Source organism: Odocoileus virginianus, chromosome 20 (assembly GCF_023699985.2).
Source record: "Odocoileus virginianus isolate 20LAN1187 ecotype Illinois chromosome 20, Ovbor_1.2, whole genome shotgun sequence".
Taxonomy (NCBI): Eukaryota; Metazoa; Chordata; class Mammalia; order Artiodactyla; family Cervidae; genus Odocoileus; species Odocoileus virginianus.
In genome coordinates, this window is record NC_069693.1 from 11,119,190 (window position 1) to 11,135,437 (window position 16,248).

The 16,248-nt window shown below is 53.4% G+C and overlaps 1 protein-coding gene across 1 annotated transcript; it reads left to right on the top strand.

The window, feature by feature from the left end:
* Nucleotides 1–318: 318 nt before the first annotated feature.
* On the top strand, nucleotides 319–16,163 carry TGFB1 (transforming growth factor beta 1). Its single transcript, XM_020900349.2, has 7 exons — nucleotides 319–1,604; nucleotides 5,114–5,274; nucleotides 6,449–6,566; nucleotides 8,834–8,911; nucleotides 9,077–9,224; nucleotides 14,990–15,143; nucleotides 15,852–16,163. The coding sequence occupies exons 1-7, from the start codon at nucleotides 1,250–1,252 to the stop codon at nucleotides 16,008–16,010; spliced, it is 1,173 nt and encodes a 390-aa protein (XP_020756008.1). The 5' UTR covers nucleotides 319–1,249; the 3' UTR covers nucleotides 16,011–16,163.
* The last annotated feature ends 85 nt before the right edge of the window (nucleotides 16,164–16,248 follow it).

Consider the following 16,248-nt stretch of genomic DNA (forward strand, 5'->3'; position numbering starts at 1 on the left):
CCCTGCGTCCCCATCCTCTGAGCCTTCCGCACTAGGTAGGTCTTTATTCTCTCGCTGACCCCCTGCCCAGTCCTCAAAGCCACACGCATCACTGCCGCCCGCTTCGGTGGCGCTCGACCGCCAGGAGGCACCACCCTGTTGGTGGGGCGGAGCCAGGTCCCCGCCCCCTCCCTCCGGGCTTAAGGGACCCCCCTTGGAGCCCGCCCACGCGAGATGCGGACCGTGGCCCGGCCCCCCCGTGCCCTCCTCCTGAGGGCCGCCCCCGCCCCGCGCGCTTCCTGGGTGGGGCCGGGGCGGCTTCAAAAACCCCCGCCGCCCCTGCCGGTCCCCGCTGCCGCCGCCCTTCGCGCCCCAGGCCGTCCCACCTCCCTCCTCCCGCCGCGGATCCGCCAGACAGCGAGGCCCCCGGCCGGGGGCAGGGGGGACGCCCCCTCCGGGGCACCCCCCGGGCTCGGAGCCGCCCGCGGGGCCGGCCTCAGCCGGGAGCGGAGGAAGGAGCCGCCGAGGAGCAGCCCGAGGCCCCAGAGTCTGAGACGAGCCGCCGCCGCCCCCGCCGCCGCCGCCGCCGCCACTGCGGGGAGGAGGGGGAGGAGGAGCGGGAGGAGGGACGAGCTGGTTGGGAGAAGAGGAAAAAAAGTTTTGAGACTTTTCCGCTGCCGCTGGGAGCCGAAGGCGCGGGGACCGCATCGCGCAGCGCTGCTCCTCGAGGCAGGACTTGAGGACCCCAGACAGCAGCAGACCCCGCCACCGCCTCGGACGCTTGCTCCCTCCCTGCCGCCTACACGGCAATCCCCAGGCGCCCCCATTCCGGACCAGCCATCAGGAACCGCAAACCCGACTCCCGCGAAGACTTGACCCCAGAATTCGGGTGCACCCCACTGCACGGCCCCCCAACTCCCCAGCCTCTCTCCTGAGCCCCCGCGCATCCGAGGACCCTTCTCCGGGATCCGGGAGACGGGATCTCTCTCAGACTTGCCTCAGCTTTCCTATTCAAGATCACCCATCTCTAGTACCAGAGCTCACCCGTTTCGGTTTTTTTCCGTGGGATACCGAGAACCCACCCATCAGAGCCTCCCCTCCAGCTCTACTCCGTTCTCCCTGAAGGCCTCAACTCTCCCCACAAACAGACCCTCCTACCTTTTCCTCGGGAGACCCCCACCCACCCCAGCCCCTGTAGGGGCGGGGCCTCCCTCTTCCCACCCCAGCCCAGCTCGCGCTCTCGGCTGTGCCGGGGGGCGCCGCCTCCCCCATGCCGCCCTCGGGGCTGCGGCTGCTGCCGCTGCTGCTGCCGCTGCTGTGGCTACTAATGCTGACGCCTGGCCGGCCGGTCGCCGGACTGTCCACCTGCAAGACCATCGACATGGAGCTGGTGAAGCGGAAGCGCATCGAGGCCATCCGCGGCCAGATTCTGTCCAAGCTTCGGCTCGCCAGCCCCCCGAGCCAGGGGGACGTGCCACCCGGCCCGCTGCCCGAGGCCATACTGGCCCTTTACAACAGTACCCGCGACCGGGTGGCCGGGGAAAGTGCCGAAACGGAGCCTGAGCCAGAGGCGGACTACTACGCCAAGGAGGTCACCCGCGTGCTAATGGTGGAATACGGCAACAGTGAGCTCTCAGGGGCAGGGGACCCTGGAGGGGAGCCCCCAGGGGGCGCCGGAGTGCAGGGGTCACGGGGAGGAAATTGCTGGTGGAGGAAACTGGCTGGAGGAAGAGAACCCCCGGGGGTGCCGGGAACGTGTAGGGGGGAGGGGTCCCAAAGAGGATAGAGCTGAGCTCCCTAACCCCAAGGTATCTGGTCTTGAAGAAGAGATAGTGAGCGAAATGGACCGCTTTTAGAGGGCGACGGGATCATGCGAGATCGTGCGGGGAGTCCCTTAGAGAGAAGCGAAGCAATTCGAAAAAGACTTCCCCTTGCAGGGTGCTCGAGAACGCTGGGGTCGTGGGAGCGGGGCTGCAGAGAGGGAGCTCACTTCGGGAGAAACCAGCACCCCGGCATTTGGAAAAGGAGAGAGAGGTAGTGGGGAAAGCTGACCCAGTGTTCAGGGGCCGTGAGGCAGGAAGATTCAAGGACAGAAAAACAGAAGCGAACCCCAGAGGTGTGCCAGGAAATTAGAGAGAGTGGACCCGCATGCACAGGACGCGAAGAACACGCGAGATTGGGGGAGGGCTTAGAGGGAGAGGCGGGGAGGGGGTGATAAATGTGAGGTCGGAAGGGGACGCGAGGTTGTAGGGTGCGGGAAACTAGCGGGAGAGAAGCGGAGACCCTAGGATGTGTCCAGGGGGTGGGGGCGGGGGTGCCCAGGATGCGCCAGGAGGTGCTCTGAATATTTCCCAGACGGACTGTAGGAGGAGGAAACCCAGAGGAGGAAGCGCGCGCCCCCAGGAAACCTACAATACTGGGTCGTGGGAAGGGGTTTTACAGAACGGGAGGATAAGCGTGAGAAAGGTGGACCTGGAATGGGGTAGAGGAGCTACGGACCGTGTCATGCTGGGAGCAGCAGGGCCCCCCACCCTCCCGCCGCTGGCTGGAAGGGAGAGGGCTGAGTGAGGAATCGTAGTAGGGAGAGGTAGGTGGGTGGATGCGACTCTGCGAGACCCGGGGGAAAGACCGAGCTTGTAGGGGTTGGAGAAGCCCCACGTGGGTGCCACGCGCGGGCGTGGGGGAGGAGCCTGCGCTTCCGGAAGGGGCAGGAGGACCCCGCAGAGCTCAGTGCGGAGAGCCTAGACCCCAAGCTCCTAGTTCCTCTCTGCGAGGCTGGGGAAACCCCAGCGTCCGGCTGCTTAGCCCTCCCTTCCCTTTCCTTCTCGTGCCTCGGGGTTGGGTGGGGAGGGGGGTTGCGGGGCGGGGATCGCGCGCGGAGCCTGGGGCGAGACGAGGCAGGTCCGGTCCCCGCCCTCGCGACGGCGGCGGCTCCCGCCCTCTTCACCTCCAGCTCAGGGCGGGGCTACCCTGGGCCCGCCCTGTCGGCGCCCGCGCGGGTACCCAGGCGTCCCGCTGGGCCCCGAGGCTCGGGGGCGAACCCCGCCCCCCGCTTTCAGTTTCCTTCTGGAGAAGTAGACGTGTGGGTCTCTGGCCCATTTGGGCGCCCAGCTGCGGCTTCAATCAAATGACATCCCTACAGCCTACCCACCCACATCTCCGTCTCACCTTTTCCGTCGACGCTTCACCTTCGTTGGAGAGGTTTTTCCAACGCTGACACCTTCAGTTTCTCTTCAGCCCTCTTCTGCCTCCATCTCGCTCCCAAACCCTCCGTCTGTCTTCCCGTTCGTCTTCTGCCTTTTCGTCTCTCCCGCATCCATGTTACTCTGTCCCTCTCTGGGTCTCCTAGTTTCTCTCCATCTCTTCCCTTTTTCTCTTTTTCTCCTCCATAGCCTACTCTCCATCTCTCCCTCTGACCCTTCCTGCTCCCTCTATCGCTTTTCCTCCCTTTCTGTCTCCTGGGCCTGGGCTCTGCCCTTCCTTTTGGGTGGGCTGAGTAACATTTGGGCCAAGATAGGGCTTATTTGTGAGGGAGAGGGGCCAGCCCGGCAAGAGATGGGGGGAGCAGGGGAAAGGAGGTGCTCAAGAGGGTCTTCCTCTGTCCTTTCTCAACATGTCTCCACCATTTCCACGCCCCCACTGCAGAAGCCTAAAGAAACTGCTCCAGTTGATCATGGCCTGTCCCCCTCATTCCCAGTCCCCAGTTTTTCCTGGACTAGGAAAAGAAAGTGAAGTTGCTCAGTCGTGTCCGACTCTGCAACCCCATGGACTGTAGCCCGCCAGGCTCCTCCATCCATGGAATTTTCTAGGCAAGAGTACTGGAGTGGATTGCCATTTCCTTCTCCAGAAATATTTCTTTGAGCCTCCTTTTTTTCCGGGGGGGGGGGGGGCACTATTCCCTTCCCCCGGAGACCTTCCCGACCCAGGGATTGAACCCAGGTCTCCCTCATTGTAGGCAGATGCTTTACCATCTGAGCCACCAGGGAAGTCTCCTGGACTAGGAGTCTTAATTTTCTGTTTCCCTTCCCCCACCCCTGAAGCCATCCTTATCTAGAATGAACTTTACTTTCTCTAACCAGTTAAGGGAGGAAATACTAATAATAATAACAAAAATAATGTCACACTAGCAGGGAGGGAGCATAGCCTAGGGATTATAGGGAGCATAGGCTCTGATCAGACTGGCCGAGTTTGAATCCCCACCCCACACTGCAGTTTCCTGGCTGTGTGGCCTAGGGGCAAATTGTTTCATCTCTTTGCCTCAGTTTGTCCATCTATAAAATGGGTATACTAATGGACTCTTTCTCATGGGGTTGCTGAATACACATTAGATTAACCACTGTATGCAGACTCTGCGCGACATACTTCATCTGCATCATCTCATCTATTTCACACTGTCATCCTATCATCAGTCCTTGGCTTATAGGTGAGAATCTGGCACAGAGAGAGGAATTCACCTGCCCAAAGTTCCACTGCGCTTCAGTTAGGAAAGCCTGGGTTGGGAGGCAGAGAGCTTGATGTCAAGTAGATTTAACAGCTCCAAGAGGGAATGTGACTTGCCCAGGGTCACAGAAGGCAGCAGAGGCATAGTCTGATCCAAGTGCCTTTATCTCTCTGCTTCAACATAACTTGCATTTGAAGCTCCAGGTGGAGGCCTGAGCAAGCAGAGCAGCCCCACCCCCAAGCTCACTTTGTACTGAGGGGCCATTTTCTAGCTGATGAGAGGGAAGGATGAATAGGACCCCCGGTTAAAGAGCTAGAGGAATTTCCCTGATGGTCCAGTGGCTAAGACTCCAAGCTCCCAACACAGGGGACCTAGGTTCAATCTCTGATCAGGGAACTAGATCCTACATGCTGCAACTAAGTGTTCGAATGCTGCAACTAAAGACCCCACATTCCACGAAGCCCGAAGATCTCATGCCACAACTAAGACCCTGCACAGCCAAATAAATAAATATTTTAAATAATAATAAAGAGGTGGAAACAAACCCAGAGGGGAGAAGCTGGTCGCCTAAGGTCACACAGCTAAAAAGTGTCAGGGTCAGACTCCAACCCAGAGCTCTTCGATTTGGGGTGCACTAGCACCCCTACCCCTTGCTAAACACTGACATCCCTCCTCTTGACTCTTTCTGCCTAGAAATCTATGAGAAGATGAAGTCTAACTCGCACAGCATATATATGTTCTTCAACACGTCTGAGCTCCGGGAAGCGGTGCCCGAACCTGTGTTGCTCTCTCGGGCAGAGCTGCGCCTGCTGAGGCTCAAGTTAAAAGTGGAGCAGCACGTGGAGCTGTACCAGGTGGGGGCAAGGGTCCCGAAAGGTGGCCTGGGCTGGGGTAGTCCCAGGACGGCCACAAGCTGGTGGCTGCAGGGTCTAGGCAGACCAACCCTGAAGGATGAGGGAGCACAGATTGTGGAGTCTCCTAGAGCCTGGAATCTTTGGAGCTGGACTCTGAAAACTCAGGACAAGGAAAGTTGGAATCTTTGAAAAGTTAGAGACTTTCAAAATGCCTTGTGCCCATCCAGTAGCTACTAGCCACATATGGCCATTTAAATGGATTAAATTAAATAGAAGAAAGAATTCAGTTTCTCAGTCTCACTGGCCATAGTTCAAGTGGTTCGTAGTCACATGGGGTGAGTGGCTGCTATTTTGGACACCACCGATAAAGCCCATTTGCATCGTCACAGAAAGTTCTCTTGGATAGCTCTGTTCTAGAAGAATCTCCAGGAAGAGTCCAGAAAATCTGGATTTTCTCAAAGGTTATGTGACCTAGAAGCCATGCCAAATGGAATGTTAGATTCAGTGGTAGATGTTAGACTCTTAAGACGAGGAAGCTTTGATACTAACTGCACGGAGTCTAGAGAACTTGGCTTTATGCTGCCAGCTCCCAGGGCGTCATTCCTTGTGGATGTCAGATGTCTGCAACTGTCTAGGTTTCTGGCATGTCGGACTCCTGGGTTTGTTGAACTTGAGTCTCATAAAACTTCTAGGGTTCATAGAATGTGTAATTCTAGGGGTGCCACCAAGTGCTGGAGTTATGGAATGACTTCGAACATAACTTCTAGAAAGCGATAGACTCAGAATTCAGAGCTGTATCGTCAGTGACCTCTATGGTGTCAGTAGGAGAATCATGGCCTCATGAGCTGTCCAAGCTGAAAGGAACCGGGCATTTCACCAGTGAGGAAACTGAGGCCAAAAAAGAGAAAGGAATTTTCCACAGCCATCCCGGGATCAAGGGTAGAGGCTGAAATGCCTAGGTGTCTTGACTGCCAGCCTGGAGTTTTCTGTCCCCTGTCGTGGGGTTGGGTGGTTCCTGTGAAACCCCTCAGTGTGGATGTCTGGGAGGGGAACTATCTGATGGACTGTGTGGAGACCCGTTTTTGGGGAGCAGATGGATTGAGGGGTGCAGGGTACATGGGTGTGTGTGGCAGCCTCTACCCACTGTCTCACCCCCCAATTCTTCATCCCCCAGAAATATAGCAACAATTCCTGGCGCTACCTCAGCAACCGGCTGCTCGCCCCCAGCGACTCACCGGAGTGGCTGTCCTTTGACGTCACTGGAGTTGTGCGGCAGTGGCTGACCCACAGAGGTGAGGACCACTTGTCTGCCCCACCTCTGTTTTGTAACCCATTATTTGTCCTGGGACCATCCTGCCTAGCACCCCCCTGCCCTATGTTGGTGCTGAAGAGCCCAGACCTGGCCCTCCTCCCAGATACTCACACCTGAGTGATTAATGGTTAATCCATTTCTTGAGCACCTGCCCTGTGCTGGGTGATGCTGGAGACACAGAAGTGACGAAAACAGCTTCATCCTGATCTTCAGGAAGCTCGTGCTCCATGACTTGGGTTGGGGGACTTGGGGAAAAGACCTGAAAACCAGGTAGTGATGTCCCAGCGTGGGCAGGGTTGGGATGGGGAGCCCAGAGGAGGTGCCTGATGCAGCCTGGGAGGTCAGGGAGGGCTTCCTGGAGGAGGAGATATTGGAGTGGGTGTCTGAGGGATGCATGGGGCCAACCCGGGAAAGGAGGGAGGGGCAAGAGTGTTCAAGGCAGAGGGATAGGCTGTGCAGAGGCCTTGAGTCCGGGGAAGGCCTGACACACCTCTTCTGTCTGGAAGAGGACTATCTGTCCTGTCATGTCAAAGGCCCCAGTGCTCACATCTCCCTTCCTAGTCTCCCTCTCATTCATTCCTTCATCGGTAAATGCTAGTAGGTTCCTGCTCTTGGCTGGCCCTGTGCTGGTGGGGTGGGGGAACACAGTGGTAACCATGACAACCTCTAGGCCTGCCCTCAGGGGACCCGCACTCACTTCTAGACACTCAGGAAATCTTGCCCAAAGCCTTAGCAGGCCATGATGGCCAGGATGAGCAGGGCTGGGATGGGGGAGACCCTAAGTGCTATAGGAGCCCAGAGTGGGCCCCCTGACACCTCTGAGGAGGGTCCAAGAGGGCTTTCTGGGTGAGAATGATTGTATTGGGACTCATGGAAGAGGTGATGGTTTGGCCAGAGGAAATGACGGAGGTTAGGGAGCAGGTGCATACTGGGGCAAGTGTTCTGGGCTGACTGCTGAGTCCAGAGCACCCAACACAGGGTCCACACAATAGTGGGTGCTTAGGAAAGCATTCATTCAGTCATTCATTCGAGAAACCTTTCTTCCGGGATATATGTATACATTCAGCTGATTCACTTTGCTGTACAGACACAACTGAGCGACTTCACTTTTCACTTTCATGCACTGGAGAAGGAAATGGCAACCCACTCCAGTGTTCTTGCCTGGAGAATCCCAGGGTCGGCAGAGCCTGGTGGGCTGCCGTCTGTGGGGTCGCACAGAGTCGGACACGACTGAAGCGACTTAGCAGCAGCAGCAGCAGCAGAAACTAACACAACATTGTACAGCAACTACACTCTGCTAAAAGTTAATTTAAAAAATAAGAACAACTGATAAACTCTGCTATGATTATTAGATATACATATTCTTTCAAAAGGGCTCCCCTGGTGACTCAAATGTAAAGAATCTGCCTGTAATGCAGGAGACTAGGTTCAATCCCTGGGTTGGGAAGATGCCCTGGAAAAGAGAATGGCTACCTACTCCAGTATTCTTGCCTGGAGAATCCCATGGACAGAGGAGCCTGGTGGGCTACAGTTCATAGGGTCGCAGAGCTGGACACAACTGAGTGACTAATGCACTCTTCTTTCAAAAAATGTTAATAAAAACCGTTACTTTTTGTTTTGTATATTTAAAAAAATAAAAGGAAGAAGGAAAACCTTTCTTCTGCACCTGCTTTGGGACAGGAGCCTCGGTCCTTGCATCCCATCCCAGCCCTGCCTGTGGGCCTTGGCTTCCTCATCTGTAAAATGGGGAACTTTGGTGAGGATTAAAGGAAATAACTCACAAAGAGTGTTTAGAACAGGGTCTGGCGCCCAGCGCACTCAGGAGATGTTTGTTTGTAAGACTGTGGGCCAGGCCCAGCAGGGAACAAGAAAACAAGGTTCCCTGCCCCCGTTGTATCCTGCTCGTCACTGAGAACAATGAGGAAATAAATAGCCAAAGACAAATGTCAGAGCTACAGAGGTCAGTGCTTTGGAGAAAAGAAAGTGCTGTCAGGGTTGGGGGAGGGGCTGTGTCCCGGAGGGCCTCCCGGAGGAGGTGGCCTTGGAGCTGAGACCTGGAGGAGGAGGAGGAGGCCGCAAGGCCAAGAACTGCAGCGAGAGGGTGCAATGAGGGGGCAGGCAGGGTAAGGCGCAAGAAAGAGATCCCCCCACACCCCAGGGGTTTGCGCCTTCCTTCCTCTCCTGCCCACCCGCAGGGGTGGGTGAGCCGCCCCCCTCACACTGGCTTCCCTCTCCCCACTCCCACAGAGGAAATAGAGGGCTTTCGCCTCAGTGCCCACTGTTCCTGTGACAGTAAAGATAACACGCTTCAAGTGGACATTAACGGTGAGGCCCCCTCCCTGCCCCCCCCAGCAGTGATGTGTGTCTGTGTGTGTGTGTGTGTGTGTCCTCTCCCGCCCATCCCCGTCATTCATCCATCTGAGTGTGTGTGTGTGTGTGTGTGTGTGTCCCCAATCTTCCCCACCCCCCTGACTCCCAAAACCAAAGCAGGGTTCAGTTCTGGCCGCCGGGGTGACCTCGCCACCATTCACGGCATGAACCGGCCCTTCCTGCTCCTCATGGCCACCCCTCTGGAGAGGGCCCAGCACCTGCACAGCTCCCGTCACCGCCGAGCCCTGGACACCAACTACTGCTTCAGGTGAACCTTGCAGCCTTCTGGGCTGGGGCCATCCTCACCATTCACTGAGTGGCCACCGCAGGTTGGGCACCTGGCTGGTGCTCTGCTTGGACTAGCACCTCCTTCAGCTTGGAGGGCTCAGGGGACGAGGTCCGAGCCTCGGATGCTAGAGTGTGTGTGAACTGGGAGTTCTCGGATGTTGAGATCAGGCGGGTCTCTTGCTGGTTGGTTGGCATCGGAGACTTATTAGTATGTGGAACACTGAACATGTGGGATTTCAGCATTGGAAGGTCACCATGTTAGATTCCTGTACTGTGGGCAGGTTGGGGTTTGAAAACGTTGGGATTCTAGGATGTTAGAATTCGGTATTAATTATTGAAGTCTGAGAATGTTGGATTCAAGGAATGTTGGGTTCTTAGAGGTTGGGAATTCAGAACCGGGAGATTGCCCATGATGGGTACCATTTACAGACTGGAATCTCCCATGTTGGCAGGTTGGAGTCCTTGAATATTAGGTCCACAATGGTGGAATCCTGTGTTGAACTTTTAGCATCCATAAATGTTGGAGTTGGTGAAGGCCAGAATGCTGGTACCTTAGAATGTTGGGGCTCAGTCTTATTTATTATTGATTGCGCTGAATCTTCACTACTGCTTGGGCATGCTTTAGTTGAGGAGGCATCTCTTGTTGAGAAGCATGGGCTCTACGTGCTCGGTCTTCAGTAGCTGCGGCTTGTGGGCTTAAATCGCTCCTGGGCATTTGGGATCTTCCCTGACCTGGGATCAAACCCATGTCCCCTGCATTGGCAGGTGGATTCTTAACCACTGGACCACCAGGGAAGTCCCAGTGCTGGAGTCTTGTTAGAATCTTGGAAGCCTGTAATCTTAGAAAGTGGCAGCTTGGACCTCTTGGGAGATGGGCTCAGAACTGTGGAATGCTGGAATGCTGTTTTGAAATATTGGAATTCAAGAATGCCAAGATCAAAAAAAAAAAAAAAAAAATGCCAAGATCCTCGAGAGTGGGGATGTGGGAATTCTAGAAAGTTGGAAAGCTGTTGCTGTGTTAGAATCTTGAGATGCCAGTGTATTGCAGTCTAAGAAAACTGAGAAGTTGTGGTCTTGGAATTTTGAAATTGAGAGTTAGAATGTCGCAAATTTAAAATGATAATCTGACCTTGGCCTGCCTCTGCTAAGTACTTTGATGGTGCCTTTGGGCTTTGTTGCATGCACTTCTCCTGCTGGAAAGTCAGCTCCGTTTCCAAGGTCCTTCATCACCCGATCCTACCCTCTGCCCAACAACTCTATGAATGAATGGATGGATTAAAGTCTGAGTGCCAGTCTGCTATAACATTAAAAGAGAGGCAGCCAGCCATGTGAGCGACACAGTGCCACTTAGGAAGTCTTGCCAAAAAATCAAACCTGAAGCCCATCAATAATGGTCCAACTCCCAAGTTTCCAGAAATACAAGGACAGAGAAACACCTTAAACAGCACCATGGGCATGCAGTCTGCAACATCTAGACTGTGGGAAACCTGACCCAGTTTCTTCAACAAATATGATACAAAGGGATGAAATAGAGAGATGGGTTTAAAGATTTTTAAAAGAATCTTAAAAGATGTTTCAACCAATAGCCATGTATAAACTTTACTTGAGTATGTATGCAGACTGTCGCTTCATGGTTTCCAGGATCTTAACCTGACCAGGTATCAAACCCATGTTTCCTGCATTGGAAGCATGGAGTCCTAACCACTGGACCGCCAGGGAATTCCCCAAACTTTTTCTTTTCTTATTTTTTTAAAAGTATTGGGACTTCCCTGGTAGTCCAGTGTTTAAGACTCTGTGCTTCCAATGCAGGGGATGTGGGTTTCATCCCTTATCAGGGAACTAAGATCCCACATGCTGCACGGCATGGCTAAAAAATAGAAAAATAAAATAATTCAAAAGATAATTATGAGACAGTTGGGGAAGTATGAACTCTGACTAGATATTTGATGATATCAAGGAATTACCGTTAATTTTTTTTTTTGATGCTCTAAAGTAGTCTAGATTTCCTTGGAGATAGAAATATTTATGGATGAAATAATACGGTGGATGACGTGGGTTTCAAAATCATTCGGTGAAGGAGAGAAAGTGGATAGGGGTAGAAATACAGTGAGACTGACCATGACTTGATGTTTGTTGGAGCTGGATGGTAGAGACACAGCAGTTAAATGTAAGATTCTCTGCTTTTGTGTATGTCCCATGCCTGTGCTGTGCTCAGTCGTGTCTGACTCTTTGCGACCCCATGGACTGTAGCCCGCCAGACTCTTCTGTCCATGGAATTTTCCAGGCAAGACTACTGGAGTGGGTTGGTGTATGTCCGAGACTTTCCGCAATAAAAAGTTATTCTTAGCTTAACCACTATCTCCACTGGGAAGCCTCCGTGACCCTTTTCCTCAACATCCAGGGCTAGAGAGTAGCTCAGGGTCACCTGGAGGGCTTGTTAAATGTGGCCTGCTGTCTCCCAGCCATCCCCACCCCCCAGTTCCTGATTCAGTGCATCTGGGGTGGGGCCTGAGAACTTGCATCTCCCACAAGTTCCCAGGCGATGCTGCTTCGGCTGCTCCAGGAACCCCACATGGAGAGCAGTTGAGTTGGGTAATGGAATCACATACTTCAAATCGGAGGATCTCAGCACCCCAGCAGAGCTGGACCAGAAATGATAGATTTTTCTGGACAGTGCTGCTTTCCCTTTTGTGAATCTAAGACCTTTTCAAGAAGCTGAAAGCCAGGAACCTTTTTCCCCCAGAATATGCCTATATATACACACATATGTGGGCTTCCCTGGTAGCTCATCGATAAAGAATCCGCCTGCAATGCAGGAGCTACAGGAAACACAGGTTTGATCTTTGAGTCAGGAAGATACCCCAGAGGGGGAAATGGCAACCCATTCCAGTATTCTTGCCTGGAGAATCCCATGGACAGAGGAGCCTGGCAGACTGCAGTCCAGGAGGTCGCAGAAGAGTCAGACATGACTTAGCGACTAAACACCACCACACATATGTGTGCCTGGTTTAGAGAGCTCAGACCCCTCCCTGAGCCTGTCCATGGACTTCCTGATGTCTCCTCGGCCCTTAACAGTATCTTATTTGATCTAACGTGCCCTGCATCTTTGTACAGATGAAGGAACTGAGGCCTAACCAGACTGAGGAGGGATCAGGCTGAGCTCACAGGAATCTGTTTCCTGACTTCCTTCTTGAGGTCCTGTGGCTCTTGGAAAGGCCTTGTCTTGCCCTGGGAGAGCCTGTGGCATCGCCTCCTCCCGCTTGGCTTGAGCTGGCATGGTTGGGCTGGGCAAATGAAGTCAGAGACCTCTGGCCCTGAACTCTACCACCCACAGCCTACATTTGGACAGACAGCATCCCCCTTTCTCTAAGGCTCAGTTTATTCCTCCTTCAAATTGGAATAATAATATAATACCTGCCTTGGAACTTCCCTGGTGGTCCAGTGGCTAAGACTCCACACTCCCAACGCAGGCGGCCTGGGTTCGATCTCTGGTTAGGGAACTAAGGTCCTCATATAGCAATCAAAGAATTCGCCCGTTGCTGCAAAGACCTGGCACAGCCAAATACATATTGAAAAAAAAAAAAAAAGTCCTGCCTTGTAGGAAATTCTGTATTAATTTTTAAATAGGAAAATACATGCACATGGACCAAACCTAGAAAGGATATTCAGACTCTCCAGTTCTGACCCCTCAGTCCCCCTCTGAACAGACTTCTATTATATTTGTGCAGGCTTTTCTCTAGTTGCATTGTGTGGGTTTCCCATTGCAGTGGCTTCTCTCGTTGCAGAGCACGGGCTCTAGAGTGCATGGACTACAGTAATTGCAGCACACAGGCTCAGTAGTTGTGGATCCCCGGCTCTAGAACATAGGCTCAACAGTTGTGGCACAAAGGTTTAGTCACTCCACAGCATATGGGGTCTTCCCCGACAAGGGATCAAACCCATGTCTCCTTCATCACAAGGCAGATTCTTTACACTGAGCCACCAGGACTGAGGACTGAAGCCCGAGGACTGACTTTTGCATCTAAGCCTGGGACAGAGATCATGAGTTCATGGCAGTAGTCTTACACACCACCACTCTCTGATGTGCTTCTAAAAAATATAACATATTGATCAATTAATTTATACAGCCAACACTTGCTAAGCACCTGCTGTGTGCTAGGGACTATTGTAGGCAGGGAGGACACCTTTAGGGACAAAATAGACAAAAAGTCCTGTCCTCGGAGGAAGACAGGAAATGAACAGATAAACAAATCAATCTCTAATGAAAGAGCAGGTGGCAGTAAGTTCTAAGAATGAATATAAATCCAAGGAAGAAGAAGGAAAGAAAGAAATTGTGATGATTTGTTTTCCCTATTCTGATTTAAACTTTTTATTATGGAAACATTTAAATGTATAAGCAACAAGATGATAAAATGAACCCCTGTATACTCTCATCTAGATCATCAGGCATTAAGATTTGCCCCATTTCAGTTGCAGACATTTTTATATTTTCTTGCAGAACTGAAATGTTATTACACGAAATGGAATTAACAATCTTTTTTTTTGCTGCGCCTCATGGCATGTGAGATCTTTCCTGACCAGGGATGGAACCCATGCCCCCTATATTGGAAGCACAGGGTCTTTACCAATGAACTGCCCAGAAAGTCCCTAGGAATTAATTATTTAGATTGGTATTTTGGGTAGGATCATCCAGGCCGGTCTCTGAGGCAATGACGTCATTTGTTTAACTGATATTTATTGAGCACCTACTGCATGCCAGGCAGTGTTGTAGGAGTGAAGACTCCCCAAAGTGAAGGATGTTTGAGCATATGTATAAATGGAGTGAAGAAACAGCCAGAGAGGGTATCTGTGGGAACAGCAAGTCAGGCAGAAGGAACAGCACCTGCAAAGGTCCTGGACTGGGACTCAGGAACAGCGAGGATGCTAAAGTAGCCAGAGGACAGTGAGAGGGGGAGTGGGGAGGGAGTTGAGATCAGCTCGATCTGGTGGCTCCTTGAGCCTGTGGCGAGGACTTGGGCATTGGGCTTGTTCAGAGCAGAGGAGCGACATGACAGTCTCTAGTATGTGGCCCCAGAAGGCAGGGGTTTGTCTGTTTCATTTGTACTGAGTCCCCAGTAGACCCCAGCCCAACACGCAGTAGTAGTTCAGTAAACATTTGTTGCACACTTAGAACATATCAGGGCGCATGGCCCTGCACTGTGTTGTTTATGTTGCAGTGTGTAGATGTGGTGTGATCTGTGTAGCTGTCCCCTGTGGACAGTCATTTGGCTTCTGTAGGCTTGGGTTGTTTTTTTTTTTGTGGCTGCACTGTGCAGCATGCAACGTGGAACTTCCTTGACCAGGGATGGAATCCACGCACCCTACAGTGGAAGCTTGGAGTCTTTTTTTGTTTGTTTGGTTTTTGTTTGTTTGTTTCTTTTGTTGTATTGAAGCTTGGAGTCTTAACCACTGGATGTCTCCCTGGGAACTCCCCTCATTTGGCGCCTTACAGGCTTGTTTTGAGTGCTGTCTGAGATAATGCTTTGAGGATGCCCTTAGTGCAGTGCTGGACTAGAGGAAGTGCTTTACCAGTGTTAGCGATGATCACTACTATTATTACTATTATTGCTGTTATTATCACAGAGGGTGCAAGGGAGACCAAGTTGGATAAGGTGCTGGAGGGCAACCAGGGTGAAACACACACACTCCAGGGGAGGAGGGGCAGCCTTCTGCTCTCCTGACAGTGTTTTTCCCTCCCGCCTGCAGCTCCACAGAAAAGAACTGCTGTGTTCGTCAGCTCTACATTGACTTCCGCAAGGACCTGGGCTGGAAGTGGATTCACGAACCCAAGGGGTACCACGCCAATTTCTGCCTGGGGCCCTGCCCTTACATCTGGAGCCTGGACACGCAGTACAGCAAGGTGCGTCTGGAGCCTGACACCCCCCCAACTCCCCAGCTGGGGGTGGGATGTGAGTAGCAGAAACCGAGGGAAGAGAGGGAGAAAGAGAAGTCAAATCAGATGAATTGGCGAGATGGTAGTCCGAAATACAGGGGAGAGGGAGGTTGGAGGGGAGGTGATAATGGGGTGGGAGAAAAGCTCGAGGCAGCGTCTGTAAAGTTAGACTCAAGGGAGTGGGAGACAGAGATATGGGGAGACCTAGTGGTAAAGAACCCACCTGCCAATGCAGGAGACATAAGAGACAGACGTGGGTTCAATCCCTGGGTTAGGAAGATCCCCTGGAGAAGGAAATGGCGGCCCACTCCAGTATTCTTGCCTGGGAAACTGCATGGACAGAGGAGCCTGGCAGGCTACAGTTCATGGGGTCACAGAGTCGGACACGACTAAAGTGACTTAGCCCGTGGAGACGGATAAAGGGCGTGGGAAGACGTGGGGACATGGAAGGAGAAAGAAAAAGACAGACAGAATGAGAGAGAAAAAGGCAGGAGGGTAGAGAATTCGGAAGATGGAAGAAGGACAGTGAGATACAAGCCAAGAGTGGAACATGGGGAGAGGCAGAGAACCAGAAAGACCTGGAGTGAGATAAGACAGGGAGATGGGGAGAGGCTGGCAGGGTGGCGGCATCCTCCGTGCGACCCCTGACCCTGACCCCGCGCACCCGCCCCGCAGGTCCTGGCCCTGTACAACCAGCACAACCCGGGCGCGTCGGCGGCACCGTGCTGCGTGCCTCAGGCACTGGAGCCCCTGCCCATCGTGTACTACGTGGGCCGCAAGCCCAAGGTGGAGCAGCTGTCCAACATGATCGTGCGCTCCTGCAAGTGCAGCTGAGGCCCCGCCCACCCAACGCCCCCGCCCCATAGGCCCCGCCCACCCGGCAGGCCCGGCCCCGCCCCCGCCCGCCTCACCAGGACTGTATTTAAGGACACAGCTCCCCGCCCCCCTATCAAGCCCACCTGGGGTCCATTAAAGGTGGCGAGAGGATTGGGTCTCTGTATCGTTGGGCGCCTAATGGCGTTCTCCCTTCCGACGTTCTCTCACCCCTCTCCCTCCCTTCCATCTGCCTCCT